The sequence below is a fragment of the Sorex araneus genome, chromosome 4 (assembly GCF_027595985.1).
Source record: "Sorex araneus isolate mSorAra2 chromosome 4, mSorAra2.pri, whole genome shotgun sequence".
Classification (NCBI taxonomy): domain Eukaryota; kingdom Metazoa; phylum Chordata; class Mammalia; order Eulipotyphla; family Soricidae; genus Sorex; species Sorex araneus.
This window is the reverse complement of record NC_073305.1, coordinates 17,991,330-18,015,142: the sequence shown is the minus strand read 5'-3', so window position 1 is coordinate 18,015,142 and position 23,813 is coordinate 17,991,330. Positions and strand designations below refer to the sequence as shown.

The 23,813-nt window shown below is 36.4% G+C and overlaps 1 protein-coding gene across 4 annotated transcripts in view; it reads left to right on the top strand.

Moving 5' to 3' along the window:
* The window catches only part of SATB1 (SATB homeobox 1), a 106,239-nt gene that overhangs the window by 54,432 nt on the left and 27,994 nt on the right, over window positions 1-23,813 (top strand). For all 4 annotated transcript variants that reach the window (XM_055134715.1, XM_055134714.1, XM_055134716.1 and 1 more), the window contains 3 exons: window positions 341-795; window positions 8,821-9,033; window positions 17,214-17,369. In XM_055134715.1, the coding sequence (XP_054990690.1) occupies window positions 341-795; window positions 8,821-9,033; window positions 17,214-17,369 (824 nt within the window). The remainder of the gene's footprint in view (window positions 1-340; window positions 796-8,820; window positions 9,034-17,213; window positions 17,370-23,813) is intronic.

Below are 23,813 nucleotides of genomic sequence, written 5' to 3'. Positions count from 1 at the left end.
GCTTCGATCTCCAGCATCTCATACGGTCCCCTGTGCCCTGCCAGGAATGATCTTTGAGTACAGAGACAGGAGTAAGCCCTGAGCACAGCTGGGGGTGGCCCCCAAACAAACAAAATAGATCAGAAGTGTTATCCCACTTTCAAAGTTTCCATGCCACTTTCAGATCATACAGAAAAAGGACGTGAAAGCAGGTCGTTGAATTCTGTTTTGAAGTTTTCTTCATTGAATTGCATCTTTGGTGTAACCTGTGCCTGTTGCCTCTGCTTCAAAAACAGTGAAAAATTCTTCTCAGTACTGGTCATTGTTGACTTAACGCACGTGTACTTTGTGTCTGCTGTAGTTGAGATGGATAGTCTCTCGGAGCTATCCCAGCAAGGTGCCAACCATGTCAACTTCGGCCAGCAGCCGGTCCCAGGGAACACAGCTGAGCAGCCTCCGTCCCCCGCGCAGCTCTCGCACGGCAGCCAGCCGTCTGTCCGGACCCCTCTTCCGAACCTGCACCCCGGGCTTGTGTCAACGCCCATCAGTCCTCAGTTGGTCAACCAGCAGCTGGTGATGGCTCAGCTGCTCAACCAACAGTATGCAGTGAACAGACTTTTAGCCCAGCAGTCCTTAAATCAACAATACTTGAACCATCCTCCCCCTGTGAGTAGATCTATGAATAAGCCTTTGGAGCAACAGGTTTCAACTAACACAGAGGTGTCTTCCGAAATCTACCAGTGGGTACGTGATGAACTGAAACGAGCAGGAATCTCCCAGGCAGTTTTTGCACGTGTGGCTTTCAACAGAACTCAGGTCAGTTTACTTTTTCTTTTTCTTTTTTCTTTTAAATGATTCTTCTTTTCCTCTGCCTTTAATCCCATCTCTACTCAACGTTAATTCTTTTACTCCTTGCTAATGTTGATGTGATCAAATTGTCTATTCCTAGTGGTTGACTAAATTTGATCACTTCCTTCTCAACGGTACGCAGAGAGAAATTCATGTCTACTTTGCTCTTGATGCAAGGGCCATGAAGGAATACACCGAATAGAGAAAAACGTCTCCAACTGCCATTACCTGTGCTTTTAAGTAATGAAACCGTCGGGTGCCGGTAGTCGCAGGTTGCAAAGGTGTGGTCTAGAAACATTGGTAGGATGGCAACCAGTCTTCTCACTTTTCCATGTCCTACCTCCAGCAGACATGACCTATTTTAAGTCAGTCCACAACTTAAAGGATTCAATAGCAGTTAATTCTGAGACGCCATTACAAAATATGACTTCACAGACTTTCCCTTGGCTTTGTTCTCCTCTCTTCAGAGTATTGTTAATGTTCTCCAGCCTCATTCTGTAGACCAGGGATCAGGAACTCCTTCCTGTCATAGGCCAGATCCTAGATACTTAAGGCCTTTGTTATAGTATAGAGGCTTAAGCTGTCAGACAATACTGAATAGATACAGGTGTTTTAGGTGGTGCTGCTGAGATTAAACTATTTATAAAACAGGCTCTGGGGGGTGGGTTTGGCCTGCAGGTCTTAGTTTGCAGACTTGTCACTGAAATCTCCTCTACCCCTGTGTTCACACCTTTGTCCTCCTGGGCAAATTCCTGTGAAGATACTATCAGGTTGGGAGATATTTAGAAGGAATAGGAGAAAGGGTGATATATGATATGAAAAGGCCCAAGATCAAGATATTTGAAAAATCTTAATAATGGGCCTAAGAGATAGCTTAGACAGCCCACAGGCTGAGCACATGTTTTGCTTGCAGTTGGCCTGTTCGTCTTCCAGGAGTGACCCCCCCCCACCCCAAGCCCTGAGCCAAGAGTAGCCAGGTGTAACCAGAAAAGAAAAGAAAAGAAAAATCCTAAATAAATTAATTCTATAAATGGTGACAGAGCTCTTTTTTTCTTTCTTTCTTTCTTTTTTGGAAACTAGTATATATAAGTTGTTTATTTTTGGTGCAGGCACATTTGAAAAAAAAAAAAAAAGACCATGTAGCCGATTTAAGTAAGGACATTATGTCCTTTCAACTTTCTTGTACCTTGGTTTTTTTCTTACTTTTTCTTCTTTTTTTTTTTTTTTTGGTCAAATATTTTTTGGCCTGACTCATACTTTCCTTTCATGTTTAAGTTATTTTGTTTATTACGTGATTAGAAGAATAAACTTCTGGTACAAAAATAATCTAGTATTAATTCCTTGTTGGCAGAATTTCCATACCTAGGAGAATCCCAGCTGTGACTTATTTTTGGCTTGCCTTAACTGGATTGAAAGTTAGGAGGTCTGACAAAGCCTTTAACTCAGTGTTTATTTTCAGTTTCTTCATTTTTTTTTTTGTACACCACTTATTTTTTAAAAGGACAGTTGGGAATGGTTAAGTCACAGTTTAAAGTTGTATGGCTTTATGTAGTTCTGTATTTTACAACTTAAAAAATGTGTCAGCTGGTGAGTTTAATATGGTACTTATATTCAGTTGGTGGTAATTAATATTAAAAATAAAATGAATGAATAAAAAGTCCACCTTCTATAGTCTCCTGTTTCTGAAAGTAGTTACTGCTATGTTTTTGAAAGTAGGCTTTAGTGTGTTGTATATGTATAGTATAAACTGCTACTAATAGTTCACAGTACTGGGAAGAAATTAGACATAAATATTCAGTATAATCCTTCTTGAATAGAATTAAAAGCTTATGAAGACACATTGACATAGACTCATGACATATAGACTCAAATGACATACAGATTTACTGATAATTTTTAAAAGTAGAGCAATTCTTTTTTTAAGCATAAGCAAGTATATTTACATGGTGAAGAATGACGCAGTCCTGCTCAAGTAGACACAGGTGGACTCACTGGTAGCACAGACGTTCTTCTCTTGGGTTATGATGTCAGCCATCAGATAAAGAGGTGCATCGTTTGTCATAATTACATCTCTGGCAAATTCCATGAATTTCTGTAGGATTTATTACTGGGAAAAAGCGCAGAATTCCCACTCCTTATTATATATGACATAAAAAATTTAAAAACATGACATTAAAAACATACGCGTATATATGTATACAGTGATACATGTATGTATATTTTTTAACGTCATCTGTTGAGTTATTATTTAAGACTAATTTTGTCTCAGAGTGAAAGGAAAATGAAAACATTTGTTCATACAACCTGATACTGGTATTAATAATTCTCAATGAGAAAAAGTCATTACCAAAAACATTTTTTAAGCCTTGGCTAATAGAAGGATTTGGTTTTAAACATTCGTGTGTTGGTAATTGGTATTTTAGTCAAAATGGATGTCGGACCATATATGGAATTGTATGATTTAAAGAAGAATCATTTTCGATGCATTTTGGGGGAACTAGCATTTGAACACGCAAGCATGCATGTATTTTTGGTGGTCATACTTTAAAACCACATACACGCACGCGTACACACACAGCTGCATTTATTCTAATGATTATACATTCATATGAATGCATGTAGTGTGTTTATTTCAAAGTATGCATTTCAATAAAAGCAGGTGCAGAATGAGAGTGTATGGTGTGAGTGTGGAGTACGAAAATACACATGCTAATGCATATGTATAGACAAGGAGCTCTGCAGAGTTAAATCGCACATCACACATTGGGGTGCACTTATTACGATGTGCAATTCCAACTCTAGGTTGAAAAAAATCAATGTAAAATATATACATATAAATGCACAGCTCTATGATCAGATTAAGGCTTGGAACCCTGTAACGGCATGTTAAAATTAATATAATAGATAATGCTATTATGAGTTGAGAATATTAGTCATTGTCAGCTCTGTTAAGCTAAAAATCTTTAGATTTCATGTTTTAACTCTCAACTGGAGAATTTTTTCCTCATGTTAATTGGGTCTCTTAAATTAAAACATACCTTCTCATAAGACTTTCACACATGACAACTGAAAAAAAGTCTACCTTTTCCAAAAATTTATGATGGAATTGATATAATTACTTGTTTTAGGGACTTTTCCCCCCTTCTGAATTGATGGACATATGTTCTTTAATTGATACTGAAGATACCAGCTTTTAGCATATGTCATTCATTCAGTTATGCCTACTTGATGTCTTTTTAATGGAAAACCTATGGCTAAAAATAATTGCCGAAGCATCTAGATTTATGTTCTTCTCTTTGTGATTGCTACTTAAAGGTTGGGAGAGAAGAAAAAATACCTTTAGTGCCTTTCAAAAAGAAAATAAGACCTAGATTTTTAACTCTGATCCCATCCTGTGGCTCTTTTCATTTTTTTACGCCCCCCACTCTTGTCTTCAGCATACTTCATTTTCCAGTAAAATAAAGAATGAAGATGGATTATTCAAAACTGATAACAGTAATGGACCATCATGTAATGTTTTATTGAATTTGAGTTCTGTAAATTATGTGGTGGAGAGAAATTTGCCTGCTTAAGGATAACAGAAATTGCTACTGTGGTCCTATAATTCTTCACAGTGCAATTTAAGAAAAGTCCACTATCCACATCACTATTGAATAAAAGGTAAAAAGGTGCTATTACCCCACCATGACAGCCCTCTTTTAAGTTCCCAAAGGACAGAGATAAATGTGTCTACTTATAAGTTACTTGGCATGAGTCCAAGGTAGTAGTAGGTGGAGTTTGAAAATAGTCTTTCACCTGGACATGTGATTAAAAATTCACCACACAATAGAGGCAGGTAACCTTGAATAATATTCTACTTATTTTCTTTTTAGGAGGGGTTTCATCAAATTATATTTTCCTTCTGAGGGCTTTGAAGTTTTACGAAGCTGATAATATCTATTTGAATCAGTGATTATGTTCAAAGAGGAGACAAACAGGAGGCCAGACAGGCTTTTTGTTCCGATTGGCAATCTCTTTCACTTATCTGCTGTTTTAAAGAATTCGTAATTAGCTTTTGGAAATACTGATAATATTTGTTGAAGTTTTTTTTTTCCCTTTAACACAATTACTAATGAATTTTACTTGTACTGACTAATAAACTCTTTGGGATGTAAATACAGAAGTTTAGGAATTCAACAGTTCACCCTATAATTGAAAAAAATGAGAATTCTCGCTTAACCACTAAATCCAATCCAGAATAATTTTATGTTTTCACTTAGCTTATATAAAATTATTTTAAGATGTGAAATTCCAATGGAAAAGCAACTTCTTATTTCCAGTAAAATTAAAATTCATGAGGGGCTGGTAACACTACATATTACATACATTTACAATTTATTTTCTAAATACAGATGACTCCTTTTCTGAAACAAATTTAATGAGCACGTAGGCTACCTGATGTTACTCCTGTGTTTCAGTCCCACTGCTTAAATATATTCTCTGAGGTAGCAAGCAAGGATCCTTGTGATCTTGGCATACTACTTCTTAGCATGAAGGCGACTTTGTGGTAAGAGCTTTTTCTCTTATCCATCACAGGGTATTAATACACATGCCCTTGTCCTAACTTAAGTCCAAATTATATTTTCAACTACAGGAAGTGGGAAACAGGGGCCATATATATCTTGAATCTATAAATGCAGCTACTCAAGCATCAACAATCTGAAAAGGGCCAAATCATGCATTCCCATATCTGGATTCTAATAGCAGTCATTTTGCATCCAGAATTATTCTCAAGTGACATGATTTTTTTTCTCTTGGTAATTAACACATTCTAATCAAAACATTTTCTAACAATATTTTCAAGCATTTCCACCAGGGGGCACTCCCCTCATTGAAAGGCTGGGCCAAGAAAAAAAAAATAATAATAAATAACCCTGAAGGCTTCTTAAACACCTGAGACTGTCTACACTGGTTGCTTTAGGGTTCTTTGGTTGTGCCAAGATTTGAAATAACTGCTTTAGACCTTTAGCATTATTCTATTCGGAAAATTTCACTAGCTTCAATAGAATGATTAAATGGAAATAAAGTGTTTTGCCCCTAAAATATTTTGTGTACTCAAATGGCAAGTCATGCCACCATCAAAAGATGGGCAGAGAAATTCCTAAATTCTCTCCCAGTTGACCCTCTGTCTTATACTTAATACTCTGCAGGGATGACAGTCTGATTATTAGCAGGACTTGATGAGAATATTTTTATGGATTGTTTCATGTAATTGCTTTTCTCACATTAGTTCTGCTGTCTCGGGAAATATTTTTAGTAGAAAGAGGATATTTTATTATTTAACATTTATAGATGTCTAATTTCAAATATCCCAAATATAATATCTTGAATTTCATTTCTAGGTGCTTTTTTGACCCATAACTATTTTTTTAATGATTGAACAGTTAGCATAGATAAATGTATTACAAGGTGCCACATAACTATTTGAAGAATCAACCTGAGTATTAATAATTGCCACTAGAATTTACATATGTATAGTATATCTTATTCTTAGGTTTATATTGCTTATTTGCAATTTTTCCTTTTGTTATCTGTATATATGTGTATATGTATGTTTATATGTATATGCAAACAATCTGGAACATTTATTAAAGACTTATCTTTATGATAAGTGTTGTTGCTAGGATGACAGGAGTGAATATTAGATATCCCAGGAATATGTATGACATTGATTTTTGTATAATATATTTTTTCTTTATAGTCTGGCAAGCTACCTGTGGTGTATTCGGTATTCAAAAACTAACAAGTCTCACAATGGAGACGTTACTGGTATCCGCTTGAGCGAATTGATGAACAATGGGGTGACAGTGACAATATTTTTATCTAATTAATACACATTGTTAGGTGTATCTTTTAATTGTAACATTTGGTAGGGAGAAGTAGAGAGCAAGATCTATTTTTTACAACTATTTTGAAACAATTTTTTTTTCTTTTTGGGTCACACCCAGCGATGCACAGGGGTTATTCCTGGCTCTGCACTCAGGAGTTATCCCTGGGGGTGCTCAGGGGACCATATGGGATACTGGGAATCAAACCCAGGTCGGCCTCGTGCAAGGCAAAAGCCCTACCCTCTGTGCTATCGCTCTAGCCCCATGAAACACTTTTTTGAGACCAGTATTTTTCGTTTTCAATGTGACACATCAAAAACAGTCAATTTAATTAGTTGGCCTTGTGCAAATTAAATAGCTGGATGATTGACTGCCTGTTTGAGTGAATTTTAGTTAAATTGACTGGATGTTCTGCTCTGGCATAAACACCGCTTGTGACATTACTTGTCAGTATTATGAATGAAAGGACACAAACATTTAATCTTTAGTCACTTTTGGTAAAGCCAAAAGTTAGGTCCTATTTTCCAGATTTTGGTTGTAAGTGAGAAACTCTGAAATTTACTCTTGTACCTCCTGAGCCTGTTGGAGGTTCTTTTAAAGACTTTAGATAATTTTTAAATGGACAGTTCTTTTTTCTATCATTTGCACCTGTATGTTTCAGCAAGGGGTTACATTATCCCTAAGGAATCTGAAAATCTGATTCGCAGTACGAGGAAACTGAATAAAGCCCAAATGTTATAACCCTGAGGCTTGGCTATTTTTATAGGACATTATCTACCCCTCCCCCAAATATTATCTTTAGCAGTTTCTTCTGGGTTATTGAAAACTGAAATTTGCAAATTTCGTGATCTTGACAAATTTTTATTCAAACGTATATCATGATAAATTGATATTTTGGCCAAATGTTGAAAACAAATCTTTTTTTGCTTATGGCTTTTGGGCCACTCCCAGCTGTGCTCAGGGCTTATTCCAGGCTCTGTGCTTAAGAATCACTCCTGGTGCTGTTCAGGGCTCACCATAGGTGTTGTCTGGGATCAAACCAGCTGTGTTCAAGGCAGGTGCCTTCCCTGCTGTACTGTCTATCCAGGCCAAAAATAAATATTTTGATATTGTAAACATTTCATGTACATAATTGAAGAGACGGGCTGTTTAGACCTTACCGAATGAATTGAAAATATTTGTAATGCTTCTACTTCATACTTTCATTTAAACAAGCCTAGGGGGAGAGCAACCATTTTGAAAGTGTTCCTTTAAAAAGTTTAAAATTAGAAGTGATTTTCAATGTTCACTTTTGAGAGGAGGGAGAGTCTGTATTTCTTAAGAAAGTTGGTAATTGTAATTTTTGAAATTTTGATAGTTGTAATTTTGGAAAATACTCTCTTCTGTGGCCTCTTATGGATTTTTGTAATATGGAAAAAAGATTTCATATTTCATGTTAAATGGCAGTTCTGAGATCCAAAATTTGAACCTGTTACCCAGAGCTATAGTCTAACAAGATGATATTTGTAATTATTTGTGATGTATAGTTTTCTTAAATGGTAAAAGGAAAAGGTCACTTGGCATCATTGATTCCAATTATTTAGAAATTAAAGAATAATTAAAAATACTGGTTGTGAAAGCAGTGTTAAGTCTAGATGTTGTGTTAGTAATAAGCTTTTTTCTAATACAACTCCTTTCCTAGTATTTTCTCGAAAGTCCTCCTTCTTGAGATGGCTTTGTATATTTACATATTGGGCTGTTGGCATCCTACTGCCTTTGTCTAAGCAGCTTGAGAACTATACAGTTCAGTGCTGTTGTATTATGAGCATTTCATTTATCCTAAACTTCCCTCCATCATCTCTCTGTGAAAGATTTCATGGCAAGTTAAGCCACTCAAAGGAAAGAGACCAATTAGGCAGTTTCAGTTTATGTTATATGTAAAGCAGATGCTTAATAAAATTAAGAAGACAATTGAGGCTCTCTTCTCTACCACTTCAATTGTAACTAATATATTCCTGTGTGGAGTTAATGCTTCTGACTGATCATTTTCTGAACCAAGTGGAAGAGCAGAGGGAAGGACCACCGCTAGCTGGGCAGAGAGCCTTGATGCCAAGTCACTCAACCCGATGCCTTTTATTCTCTGCAGGGCTTGCTTTCAGAAATTCTCCGAAAGGAAGAGGACCCCAAGACTGCCTCCCAGTCTTTGCTGGTAAACCTTCGGGCTATGCAGAATTTCTTGCAGTTACCTGAAGCTGAAAGAGATCGGATTTACCAGGATGAAAGGGAAAGGAGCTTGAATGCTGCCTCAGCTATGGGTCCTGCCCCCCTGATAAGCACACCACCCAGCCGCTCCCCCCAGGTGAGGCTTCCTCTCTTTCCTCCTTATTGTGACTGGGGTTCTTTTTTTTTTTTTTTTTTTTTTAGTGTTGAGGAAGAATCTTAAGATAAACATGGTTAAGATCAACAAGAATCAAAATGAATATAGTCAGATGGATATGGGTTTAATTTTTAAGATTAAAATTCATAGAGCTGCTTACGAATTTGGTCTCAAATCACTAATTCTGATATGAAAACAATACTATTAAGAAGAGAGAAAATAGCCCTGTATTGCTCCATTTCATGGAATTCTTGGGGGTAAAAAGTAATCTGTAAGTGGGATGTACATTTCAGTACTGCCACTAAGTAAAGAAGTATTTTAAATGCAACAGGAAAAGGAAAATGATGCACATCTTTATCCCAATGAGTTTTAGAGCTATCATTTGAATAGTAAATAAAATAAATAAATAATTCTATTTGTATTTATGCTTTCCAATACAAACTGCAGCTGGTACCAATTACACTTCATCTCGTTTGTAATCTTTCATAATTAAGTTTAATACAATCCTTGAAGGCAGCTTTGAATGGAACTGATAAGGAATTCCATCTATATTCCCAGAAATGGGCACATTTTATATTTCTTATATTTTTACTGTCTTTAGGAAAAAAGTCATCATTTGATAACTTTGTGCATGTTTGTTTGTGAGTTTTTAAAAATCAAGTTAAATAGTCTGGTATATTGTAAGATACCACTAAGTTAATTTTATGTAAAATTATTACATAAAAACTTGAACCTGGGTTAGGTTCAAACTCCATAAGCAAATACATATTTTCTTACACAACTCATTTGTGGTGTGGGCAACTCTTAAAAATAAGATCAGCCAAACATAAATAAAAACTGAATGTTGAATATATATTTAAAGTTTTTATGTAAGAGGATTTATCATGATAAAATTTTATCCTAATATTATTCATCAGTAGTAAAAGAATAATCATTCCTCTGCAAGTGTAGAAGTAGAGAAAACAACACTAAAATGAAAATTCTGAATATTCCACAAAAAAGGAATAGTATACTGAGACATGTTTTGAAGGTCTTAAACTGTGCTTTATTATGTTGTAAAGTTATTATTTTTAAAAACATCTAGGCATTCAGTTTCACCATTTTACCTAATGAAAATTAGTTTTGTGTGGGAGCAGACTCGCAGGGAATCATTACTCGGTAAGAAGTTATGTTTCTTAGGGGAAAAAAATGACATATCCATAATACATATCTGTACTATTTGTACACACATCTACTGAATTTGATCTGCCAGGTCTTCTAAATAACATTTAAAGAAAAGAATGAAGACCACATGTACTACATGTAAAATTTTTGGAGGAATAATTAAAAAATATTGTACTTTGATCTAGGTTTAACACTTAGTTTCTAGTGTTTAGGGTTAATATGCACACCATCATGAATTAACTTTGCCACTGTAGTTTATCACCTAAAGACAAATTTGGGCGGAGAATTACTTTACTAATCACTTCATCTGCAAAACTAACAAAGAATGTCTTACTTAAAACAAGTATATGAGCGTCTACTTTTAAAAAATCTATTCAAATGCTGAGTTTGTGGTTTCTTAATATAGCATATCCTCCCTCTCCTCCCCACCTCAATTCAGTTTTTTAATTTTAGGATTCTAATACATATATTTATTATTAACCAGGTAAGATTCTACGGTTCAAGTTTTTTCTTAAGCCAGTTACTTTAATTCTTAAATAATTTTTATACCTCTAAGACAGTCTTGGTAGTTTTCATATACATATAAAGACTATATGTAAATTACAGAAAATATTATCTGCCGAGGCATAGTAATTGTGTGAGCCACTCTTAGCTGCATTTATTTGTTTTCAAGAGGAATTGACACCAAGTCTTTAGCTGGTATATTCACCTAGTAAATAACATTAAAAGTATGTAGATACTATAGATTCTAAGTAAAATTCGTTTAGTAAAGAATAGTTTTTATTATTTCTTTATTTATTTATTGTTTTTTGGGTCACACCCGGCAATGCACAGGGGTTACTCCTGGCTCTGCACTCAGGAAGTACCCCTGGCAGCTCAGGGAACCATATGGGATGCTTTGAATCAAACCTGGGTCGGGTGCATGCAAGGCAAATGCCCTACCCATTGTGCTATCACTCCAGCCCCCCCCCCCAAAATAGTTTTTATTTAATAATAATGACCACCTAGTAAAAAGTGACAATCTGGTATGTGTGTATAATTTTACTTCACTTCAGCGATAGAGTTAGTTATCTTATTTGCTACTCTAAGAATCATTTTGCATTTGTTCACTTTTTATGTTGTTTAATATGATCAATGAGTTAGTTTTAAGACTTTCTACTTATGAAAACTATTATTAGTGTTAAATGAGAACTTCAGATTTGAAAAAAACATGTTATGTAGCTGTTAAGTTAGTACTTTTAGAAGCAGTTGAAATCAGATGCTTAAACTAGATCTAGTGCATCATATGTAAGGTTTTAATACGTTTATTACAAATCACTGGAATAGAATGAGGAAAAAAGATAAAGCCACAGATAACAGAAATGGGCTGCAAAATTTTTGTCTTTTATTTTATGTTATATTTTGACAGGGATGAAGTAACCACATTTCATTCATTTTTACCCCAATGAAAAGATTTGAAATTTCTTGTTCTCCTTCTTGTTCTTCTTTTTTTTTTTTTAATTTTTATTTTCTTTTGAGACATGTCTTGGGCTAGGCTGATTTGTAGGTTTAATAGTGCCTTCCTTGAAAAACTTGGGCCAGCCTCAGACATCACCAGACCTCTTGGCTACCCAAGTAGGGAAACTCTTCCCTAGTGTTTTCAGAGGGAATCCCTTACCATATACTTTGTCTTCCAGTTGGGACAGTAAGCCCTGGCCTGAACCTATTTGCTGAAAGCGTATTTTTACGATCTGATTGAAGAAATAGGAATGTCTTTACTTGATTATGGTTCATAGTTTTCTAAGCACCTCTTGTGCATTAATTCATTAATTCCTTATGCCAGCCTTTTTAAAAGAGGGACAAAATTGAGAAAACTAGCTCTTAAAATTTAATCAAAGCTTTCAGGTTTTCTGTCAGCTTGTTGCTCTTTTCCTTACTCCAGACCACCTCAAAGCATCAGCAAGTACTTTAGAAAAAAGGAAAATAAGGAGTAGGGCCTTTTTCTATTGGTCATAGAGTCTGGGAGTCTTATTACCGAGTTAGGAAGAGGAACACAGTCCTAGAAGAATACACTAAATGTTTAACAAAGCATCCACTTTGGAGGAATTTGAACATTTGAACGTTTCTGAGATCGTAGAGAAAATAAACTTATCTTTGGCTGTGTTAAAATATCTGGGAGAATCCAATTACTTTAAAGCTTCCTGCTCTTAAAGGTTCCTTTTTCTGGACTGGAGAGACAGGACAGCAGGTGGGCACTTGCCTTGTAAGTGGCCAACCTAGTTTGATCCTAGGCGCTACAGTCTCCTGAGCACTGCCAGCAGTAGTCCGACCCTTCGCTCTCCCCACCAAAATTAAGGCTTTCGTTTCCAACTGCTTGCCAGACTTTCTAGATCCACATGAAAGAGGAATTTTACTGAGATCAATTGATGATTATTTTCTGGGAGTTCTCTGTTCCAGGGAACAGATCGGGTTTAAGTTGATTTCTACTTTAGGCGTATGCTTGTTCTGATTTTATTTGTGCATTTTAAAATGTGTGACTTTGGGGAGTTAAATTAGCAATTTCTGATTTCATAAGAATTGTTTGAAAGCCTATAATTATCAAGTTATAACCTTTATTTGAATTGTATAATGATTTTCTCTTTTTATATATGTCTCTATGTAATCCTTTAGTTTCAAAGTAAGGAATATCGTTTTTTAGCAGTGTTTTAGAAGAATCTATAAAGTTTTAGAAGCAATATATAAATAATCTGACAGCCACACCCTCTTGTCACTTGCAACAGATTCTTCTATAAGGCAGTGAAAAATAGATGGACAAGATTTTAAGTCTTGATAAGTTTTCTATGCTCTGGATCCTTTGACCAGCGTTGTTTTAACATACTATGTGCATACAAAGTGCTTCTCATTAATAATAATCTTTAGGAAGCCTGAGGACTTTATAAAAACACTTGGGAAAAAAATACTTCAAAAGGAAAATCATAAGAGGATTTTATCATAATATGGTATTAGAACATAGAAAATTGAGATTGAGGACTGTTTCTGGTAAGAATACCTCAGAGGAGCACATTTCAGCCATAAGTTCACTAATGATGTGTAGTTGATGTGTTTGAGAAATAAATTCAACTGGTTTTGTAAAATTAATGATAAAACTGTTTCCTAATAAAAGGGTCCCCCAAAAGCAGGTCCAGCATCTCTTTTTTAAAAAAATCCAGTTTTTCCAAAATGAAGACATTACATTTAACATGAAAGGAAAATGACTGTTAGCATCACAGAGACTTAAGTTTAGATCTCAGTCGTGCCCCATGGACAGATTTCTTAACCTCTGGATTTTAAGAGCATTTTCTCCATTTTGAAACGGGGTGATAATAATAATACCCACTTCAGGGCTTCTGTGCAGGTTAAAGTTAATACATGTTAGCGTGATGCCCAGCACATAATAAACACCTAATAAATGTCAGCCTTTATGCTCATAATTATTATTAAAACGACATCAGGCTTTAATAGTGTCTGTGGCTGCAGTATGGTGCTCACCCCCAGTTGTTCCAGCAGCCCGAAATAGCATCCCTGCCGATCTGGACCAGAGCAGCGTCCATTTGAGTTAATCTCTGTAAATTAGGATCTAGAAGATGTAGCGCTTTTGGTAGTATGGTTTGCTACCAAATGTAGTATGGCAATCCATGAGGAAGTAAGATAGAATTCTTCTGGAAAGTTTTGTGTTCTCCTGCACAGCTTTAGTGAAATAAAAGACGTTAAAGGTTTCACCCTATGCCCACATTGGAGGGTAAATAGTAGAAGCTCCAATTCTTAACTACTTCCCCGGCGCCACGGTAATGATGGAGTAGTACACCCTACCTTGATAAAAGCTATTCAGAAAGCAACTGCATTTATTTTACCTCCTGTGCTATTTGCGGAGAAGAGCTGAAGAGTAGTTTGTTTTGCCTGGAATGAACTACTTTATGAATTTTAATGTATGATATAATATTAAAAGCTAAACCAGGATTAAAGAAGATTTTTTTTGTACTAAGCTAAAATAGTACTTAGTAGAGTGAGGTATAAAAGATTTTTGTTTCCATTTTTACCTGGGGAAAAATTCAGCTTTCATATTTTTGAAAAGCTGTCCAAGTCAGTTCCCCTTAAGCAATAGCTTGTGTTTAGGAAAAAATGTGATTCCAGAATTCTGGTAGCTTATCTATGGTAAGATGCATATCGGAGCCAACAGGATGATAAAGAGGAGCTTTTCTAAATACTTTTTAAGTGAGTAATACAGTTTTTTGATATTTTTTAAAAGATGTTGCTCTTTGTTTTTAAATATCCATATTCTACCTTGTTGTATGTGTGCTACTTAGGGAGTAGTTATTTACATTTTTTTTAATGATTTAATTTTTTTCCCTTCAAGTTGTAATAGTTTTAATTGTTTAAAACAATTAAGCCAGAGAAAGGTTTAGAAACAAAATCAGAGGGTTGAAATAAATGATTAGAGCCCACCCCAAAGATAAATTCTTAAGCATAAGTTTTACAAAATACTGAAAATTATTTTTCTAAACATGCTGAAATACCAAGTTTCCAAAGCCTGCTCTTTTCACTGCGAAGCAGATTGCTAGCAAGGAATGATTTCTTCCAATGCAGTGGACTTCATGCCCCCATTTCCATAACATTCAATTTTCAAGGCGATTGAAATGGCTTTTCTTTTCTCTTTCATTTAAGCAGTGAGAAAAATAGGCATTAAAGCAGACCCCATGGGGTGATCAAATCTATCCTTCTGCCTCAAAGCAAGACCACCCCAGAGCAAAGTTGTGAATCTCACCAAAGCAACTTTGTAGGCAATTTATGGTAATGCGTTAACTCTTCTGGCTCCTAAAGTGGTGTTTAGCAGATTATTGCTTCAAAGCCCTGTGCACATTCTTCGTGGCCTCCAGTCGTTAATATACCTCCAAGAATGCCCTTGCTAACTAGAGTCAGAGAAACTGGAAGGGGAACTCCGGAAAGCTAACCTCCCTTCTCCCCCCCACCCCCCACTATCTAGCCCCACCTATTTTGATCAATAATTCAGGAGTGGCAAGTGGGACCCAGTTGGCTGCTTAGCCTGAAGGCTCACTTCCAACCTGTGGTTCCACCGTTCCACAGCATCATCCTCAGGTACTTAGAAAGGGTTGTGTCGAGGGAGATCTGCCTGCCTCCTTAAGATGGACCAGAAGTGAGTTATTTTGCTAGATGTTCGGAGGATTTAGTAAGCAGAGTTTTAACAGAAGCTGCTTTACTCTCAAATGTAGAGAATTGAATCATGTAGGATAACCTCTGTCGTCTTTCGATAGCAAAAGTTTTGTGTCTTGGTGAAGTAAAACTGGATGAGATGACTTAAGAGGACGATTGGGAGGGTGTATAATTTAATAAAAAACAACGTTGATTTATCCTAAGATAAATTTTATCTTTTATTTTCTATTCATTGTCAAAAGAAATGGCTTAAGATGGTAAATTTTTTAAAAATTTCTAAGATGGTAAATTAAAAAAAATTTTATTAGAGAATCACTGTGATGTACAGTTTCAAACTTATGAACTTTTGTGTTTGCATTTCACTCATACAGTGATCGTTTACCCATCCCTCCACCAGTGCCCATTCACCTCCACCAATGATCCCAGTATCCCTCTCACTACCCCCACCCCATCCCCCACCACCCCACCCTGCCTCTGTGGCAGGGCATTCCCCTTTGTCCTCTCTCCTTTGGGGTGTTGTAGTTTGCAATAGAAGTATTGAGTGGCCTTCATGTTCGGTCTATAGTCTTACTTTCAGTTCTCGTCTTCCAACCCAAATGGGTCCTCCCAACATCCTCTACTTGGTGTTCCCTTCTCTATCTCATCTGTCTTTTCCCCAGCATATGAGGCCGGTTTCCAAGCTGTGGGGCAGACCTTATACTCTTAAGTGTTAAGGAACAGAAATCTGGATTCTACAAAGTACTCTGAGAAAAATGCTCCTCAATGAAGAATTTTGCTAAGCAAAACATGGTCCTTCATTTGTGATTATTTTATATTTGCATTTTCTTACTTTCCCAGTGTTAAAAAACAATCTGAAGTTCATAGTAATAGTAAGTTATAACTATCATAATTTGTAGTTTTAAAGATGATTACCATCATGAAATTTCAAAGTTTAAATTTGATTCTTCCTAAAATATAATATTTTTTGACTGGTATCTGCTTCCCATTACTTCTGAAGGTATTGAAAGGAATTTTTCACTCAAAATGATATATTTTTAATGTATTTGTGAAGTTCCTGGCGGTCTGTTTTATATAACTTGCAGTAATGATATCATGAAGCATCTTCTATGGTCTGGTTTCACAAGTCAAAAAGAGATAGTTATTATTATACAAGGGTGCCAGAAAAAGATGAAATAATTATACGGAACAGCTTGGACATGCACGTGTAAAATGCAACCAGCCTTTATGATAATTATGCAAGGTACTGTACCTGTTTCATGGATGGATAGAAGATTTAAATATGCAGCTCTGCAAATGGCTTTGTTATGGAAGATGTTTTAAATGAAACAGAAGAGGAAAAGGCATAAAAAAGAGACTAAAATTAAAAAGGCCATAGTATGTAATAGCTATTAGTGATGCAATTGTCTATTAGGCACCGGGCACCCAGTGAAGATACAGCACTCTGCATTATGATTTTAATTGTGAATTTCCTTTGTTAGAATTGCAGTGGAAGATAATTGGGAAACAATTAGTTTAGGGTTTTCAAGTCTTTGAAACTATTCCGTTTTCCAGAAAACTTACTTTATGACATTATAATTCCTGGTTGTCAGCTGGCAGTCGCTGTCATATTACAGAAGCAATCACCTGTGTCAATGTGACTTACTTAACTTAAGCAATCTGATCTCAGGGTAATAACTAATGTTGAATGACTGCACTGTTGATCACCTTGATCATAAAAGGAGCAACAGTGTCCAGTTTGGATGCCGAGCCTGAGACACTTCAGAACAATTTGGCCAATGAAAAATGACAGTCATGTTCGCAATGTTTTGTAGGTGAAAACAGCTACTATTGCCACTGAGAGGAATGGGAAACCAGAGAACAATACCATGAACATTAATGCTTCCATTTATGATGAGATTCAGCAGGAAATGAAGCGTGCTAAAGTGTCCCAAGCACTGTTTGCAAAGGTTGCGGCAACCAAAAGCCAGGTAAGAGCTTCTGTGAGGCCGTGAGACTGTTTCTCTGTGATGCCAGTGAAGATTTCATTAAAGTGGTGCCTGTTTCCAACATGCGGTCACATCACTGAGAGCCCTCCCTCTCTAGGATGATCCACAAAGCCCTAGGGTGAAGTGAAATGTTCTGGTTCAGGTAAAAGGTACTGGGTTTTGTTTCCTGCAGCACCCACTCTCCAGGCCATGAATTCCTTCCTAAATCCCTGAGTCAGTTAATAGTTGTTTTCAGAAGACTGTCATAACAGATAAGAAGTTTTTCACTCTGGTGTATTGTGGTGCAACGAATCAGGTGAATTGCTATTGTTTCATTATTACTTTAGATGACCTTGCTTTTCATCCTGAACTCCTATAAACATATCCAGTGTGTTCATAAACAGACTGACTTGCACATACATGTTTTACATATTAATGATTTTAGTATAGAGAGATGTGTAGATATGATGTAATATATAATTTTAAGTGTAACTTAATTTGTATATAATTGTCTATGAACTTGTACATGTATACATATATGTGCATGGAGAGGTGCAGAGCTATAGTTAAATATAGTTACATTAAGTTAGAAAAATCTTCCAAGTCCAATAAATTATAAATGAATAGAGTTGGAAAAGTTACAAATCCTTAGATTGTAAGCTATAGTTGTTTTCAATATAATTATCATATAGAGATAATTTATGTTCATCAGAAGTAGGGTCACATGTAAAACCTCAGAGTAAATTCTAAACCCTGCTTAAAACCTGGAATGCTTTGTAAAGAACTAATAGTTCTTTACAGAACGCTAAACTGTTTCTCTTATGAAAGATTTGATATCACTATCAAAGTGAGATAAATAGGCAGCGCAGGCTCAAATAACTTTTAAGGGACATTTAATACAAGTAATTTTTCATTATCATTAATGAACCCTCCTTTGTGAAACAGCTGACTCCTGAAAACTTTTGGCAAAAATAATAATGCAATTCTGAGAATATTTTCAATTTGGTACTTTTTAATTAGACTCCCCTAAAATTTTTCTTTATACATAGTAATAGTGAAGGGAATGGGAGTTTTGCTTTAGAAAGATTGTTCTTGCTTAAGTTATAGGCTTGATGAAATACTTAAGGGGGATATCTTGGAAATGTTATATAAAAAAGATTAAACTCAAGCTGTGGACTGTAAAAATTATAGCTTTATAGGCCACATGCCTGCCTACCCTTCAATCACTGTCAAAGTGATAATTTCTACAATAATATGTTTCTTTTATTGTGAGATTCTAAACATCAAGTGCTGTTTAAACATTAAACTGAATTGTTTATGTTAGTGCTGTACTCAGCGTGTCATACATCAGGCCACCGTAATCTCTCATGGAATGTAAAATTCTGTCATGAATCATGGCTTGTATATCGGAAATTACTGTAATTTTGATTGGAAATTACAGGGCTCTTGAAATGTTTCTAATTATGATAGAATGTTAGAGCCGCTTCAAACCTGTGTGCTTCTTCAGATGCCTTCATTTACATGCCAAGACTATGCATTAAGGAGAAATGTCCTGTTCTCACTTTACCCCTCACCCACCCACCCCGCACATTCTTGTTTGGACTACTTAGTCCAATTATGATGAAGATCTCATATTTAAACACATATTATCTAGTCTTTCTTTAGGATCCTACATCTTTTCTGACTGGTCTAGTTAAATTATAGCAGACTGCAAAAGGGCCAAAAACTTGCCCCACATCTCCAAGAAGATAAACAGAAGCTAGACATGTATTTTTGTGATAAGGGTTAACCTTAAACCAACCGAACGAATAATAACTTGTTAAAACTTTTTTGCTATTTGTCATCTCTCATTTAAGAGATGAACACCAGGTCTGTTCCTTCCATTCTCTAGCTTGATGAGCTTCTTATGGTTTGTAGCCACTCTTTCTTTCCTTTATTTTTTCCCCACTCTGAGTTATTGATTTTCGAACTATTCAGATGATGGCAAGAATTGGCTGATAATATGGTAGTGGTATTCTGGGAAGGCTTCAGCAACTCTAGCTCTCTGATCTGCTGTTCTGTCAAGGTCCCCATTGATTCTCTTTAACTGTGTTGATCAGGCACATCTCTGTGTGTGCTTCCTAGAACTCTTAGAGATGTTACTTCATCCCCTCATTCCTGGTTTGGAGAACATCTCAGGAGAGCTGGGAATCTGACTCAGTGGTGAAGAACTTGCCCTGCATGTGTGAAGCACTGGGTTTACTCCCTTGGAGTGTTGGGTTTATTTTTAAGGTAGGGTGGAGGGAGAGTCCAAGGGGCCAATCTCTCGATTATGGTGTCACGTCAGCCTCTGACTTCCGTTCCCTCAGGCTGTCAAATTCACTACAACTTCCTAACAGCATTTTTTGGTATTTTTAAAAATTCTCTTAGATGTTGTCTTAGATCATAGCCCCACCTCCTTATGAAAATATGTAGTAGATCAAAAAATTTTAAGGTGCAGTTATTCCTTATCGCTGTAAGGAAATCTGACTTAGCGGGGCAGATAGTCATCTACTTAAACTGAAAAAAGAGCCAAGGCGTTTGGGGTAGGGGAAACAAAAAGCCTGCTTTCTTCCAAACAAACTGATGTTTTCTTAATGGTCCAATATTTTAGCTTTGAAAAGAATTATTTACATGCCAGGGCCTATCCGAATGAGGCAGGAGCCCTTGCAGTGAAGCACGTGGGAAGGGGGCAGCATCAGAGTCACTTTTTTCTCAGTCCATATAGCTCTGCTTGTATGTGTTTGGCTTCATTGTCTCGGTTCACTTGGCATTCGTCGTTTTTGTGTTGAAACCCATTGTGTTTTACTAAATATGCACAAATATGTCTGGGTAGTCCTGTATGTTTGGGAATTCCTCATCTTATATAAGAGGGTCGCTAGTGTCACTTAAGTAATAGATAGTAGTGTTGACCCCCGATCTTCTGTTACTCCTCCTATTTGTTTATTTCATATTTCTGTTTTGGGGGCTGTATCAGTGGGTTGCCGGAGACTAGGTGCGGTGCCAGGGATTGAGCTCTACCTGCCCTCCTCTCCAGCCCCTACTTCATTTATTTTAATATCTCTCTGGGTTCCAGGAGGCATTGATGTTATATATAATATACTCTAGGAGACATTTACTAGGGATACTACAATAACAGTGAACACAGTGCAGACTTTTCTTTATTGACTGCAGATTCTTGCCTACATGCCTTTGGGATCTGTGAGGGGTTTTTTTTGTTTGTATATTTGTTTTTTTTTTTGCTTTTGTGTATCTCATGAAGGGCAGGCTGTGGGGGTACAGATGCAAGGTAGTAGACTCAAAGGAAGCTATGACTCAGTGATGTCAGTGGAGCTCAAATATGGGGAATTAACCTGTTTGAGCCCAAGATTCCTTTAGCATGGGAGGAGGTCAAATGCTCTAATGCATGCAGAAAAGCTGAAAATTGTGCAGTACAAATGGATCACATCTTATAATGTGTTAAGCATAAGACTCAGACGGCCACATAGAGTCATTTACTTATCCACTTGTATATCTCAAAATACCTTTCATTTTAAAAGGTAAAGCTGTAGGCGAAGACTCTGAATGGCAGGCAGCATAATTATTGTAAAGTTCCCGTAGTCCCGGAATGTTATGGAACCAGACACATGATATTTGTGCTGTGTAGTGACTAATGCACAAAGCATTTTCAGTAAAAGAAACCAACTCTGTAGGTTCCACCAATTCACATGCATTATATTATCTCATCTCTTAGATGAGTAATAGAAACGAAAATGTTTTTAACTCTAATAGAAATGTCTGACTAAAATATGCAAGTGAAAACTAAAGGTAGGTTACTTTTTGTGCTTCGCTAGGAAATCAGGCTAATGCAAACTTTCAAAAGATGATATGCTTTAAACATAATGTGAATAGCTACAAACGAATACATTTTATGTTCTGGATAGTCACATAAGCAGCAGTTTTTCCAAGTGAATCATACTGGAATTTTATCAGACATTTAGACTGATAACATTTAAATAATTATGAGAACAGAATTAGCTAATTTTACTGTTTTAAAAAAAATGGTTGATTTCGGTAATAACCATTACGGTATCAAGGTTCAGTTACTGTTCATTGGTTATGGTGTTTTCATACGGGAGATGAAAATGGAATTTTTTCCTTAATGGTGGCAGATGTTGGAGTCTAATTTTATTCCACGGCAAACCTCTTGAGAGCTCTGAGACTTAAGGTGTATGTCCAGCAAGGGGACATTAGCAGCACTGTAGGCCTTGCCTTGAACATCAGATGGTTACATTGATTTTCATGTTTGCAGAGGTGGAGCTTCCAGGTATAATAATGCAGCAGAAGTTAAGCGCTTTTCCAGAGTGGTATTGTGTCACCACTTGTGTTTAGAAAATGATTTCTCTCTAGTGCTTTATTAAACAGGGTATTTCTTGCAGGTAAAGTAACTAGAAGGTGAAAATTTTGTTTGACTGAGCATGCTTCCAGTATAATCTTTTTGCAGTCTCTGCCCCCCAAAACCTGTGGAGTTACAGGACTCTGGCTGCTACACTTCGAATGGTTTACAGGTACAGGGTTTTAATCCTTAAAAGAGAGAATTTCTGCCTCTGTGAAGATACCACAAACAGTGAAAGTCAGATCATTTAAAGCCCTTCGCTTTCTTGCATCCGTCACTTTAGTCCCTGACATTATAGCCCTCTAAGATAATAAAGAGACAGAAGAAAGAATACATTAGTACATTTTGAGCTTATAGGGTTGTTGGTTGTTTTTAAGCATCATTTTGAGCTTTGAATTGGGAAATATAGGGTGTTGTTGGGAATTCGTAACACACAAGCAAGATGTGGAACTAGTAATAGAGCGAAATAAAGTTAAAAGTTTTAATTTTAGGCACAATTTATGATACTGATTTGCAGTACTGTAAATGATAAGGATTCATACATACTAAATTTATGATACTGATTTGCAGTACTGTAAATGATAAGGATTCATACATACTAATTCCAAAACCACACTCTCTACCAACCTGTTCCCTGTAAACTCATCTAGCCACCCCGCCCCCCTCTCCCAACACACACACACACACACACACACACACACACACAGAGTCAGCTTCATTCTGTAGACCAGTTGTCAGGTGAAAATGTTATTTTAAGTGCTGGGAATAGGAGTCTGTAGTGATGACATCCAAGGGAAGAATCACAGGGCAGTGATTGCATTCTGTCTTCTAGTCCATTTGTGAAGGCATCTTTATTTTGTTAGAATTAAATTACTCTTCACAGAAACTACCTGTTGAAGCTCTGTGCTGATTCATTCTTTTGGAATGTTCGTCTAACTGACTTTGCCGCAGCACAGTTTCACCCGTGTAGCCCTCTATCAGAGAGGCATCAGAAGCCTCTGCAGGCTTGAAAATTGCAGTTTCTGTTATTTCTGGTGCCACATTTTTTCCCCTACCAGATGTGGGAAGACCCTTTGTGTCCTCAAAATCCATTCTCTCACGCAGATAGAGTTTTCTTCAGCCAGAGTCTGAAGAGAGAGCTCCGCTTTCCACATTCTTCATTTGGCTCTTTATTTCATTTTACTTTTTTTCCTTTCTTAAAGAGTAGATAGAGGAAACCCTGGGGGATGGATAGCTTAGGTTTTCTGGATTCACCTTCCTGGAAGAAGAAGCAGAGAAGAGGAACATTGGAGAAGAGAGTGAGGAGAAAAGTTTGACAATCCAGAGTGTAGCCATTTCAGCAACCTGCCCATGTCTACTTTGAAATATACCCGAGGCCCCTGAGCCTGTTTTACTTGTGAGCAAGAGGGGTGTGGAATTCTTTGGGTCTCCCATTTTTAAGGTATATTCTGCTCATAGCCGCCTTTAAAAATCTCTTTTGTGGGAATATTAGACAATGGGTAAATGGAAGTGGACACTCTTGGGGACTGTGTGATACTAGAATATTTTATGCATGAAACCTACCATTAACTGTATTGTAAATCACTGTTCCTAAGATATATTTAAAAAAAACCAATAATCTCTTCTCTAAATATTGGGAATTCAGATGGACTTTGCTTTTCTGAAATATAAACCCATCTCTATATTTGTGGTAGGTCATTAAATAAGGTTATTGAAATTAATGGCCTTGAACACATAAATATTGGTGTACTCTAGCAATTTAAAGATAAGTCCAATACTTGTATACTATATGTGGCTTTTAAGCAATAGTTAAACTTGTGAATCTGAATATGAGCATTTTCCATATCTGAAATAACATAAACAAACATTCTAATGAAACTTGGGTTTAAGAGTTTAATTCATAATTTTTTTAGTAGAATAAGTTTCTTAAATGAGTTTCTTAAATTTGGGACCACATGTGGCTGTGTTCTGGCATCACTCCTGGCAATGCTCAGGAGACCATATGTCTTAACAGAAATGGAATCAGTGTCAGCTGCATACAAGACAGGTACTTT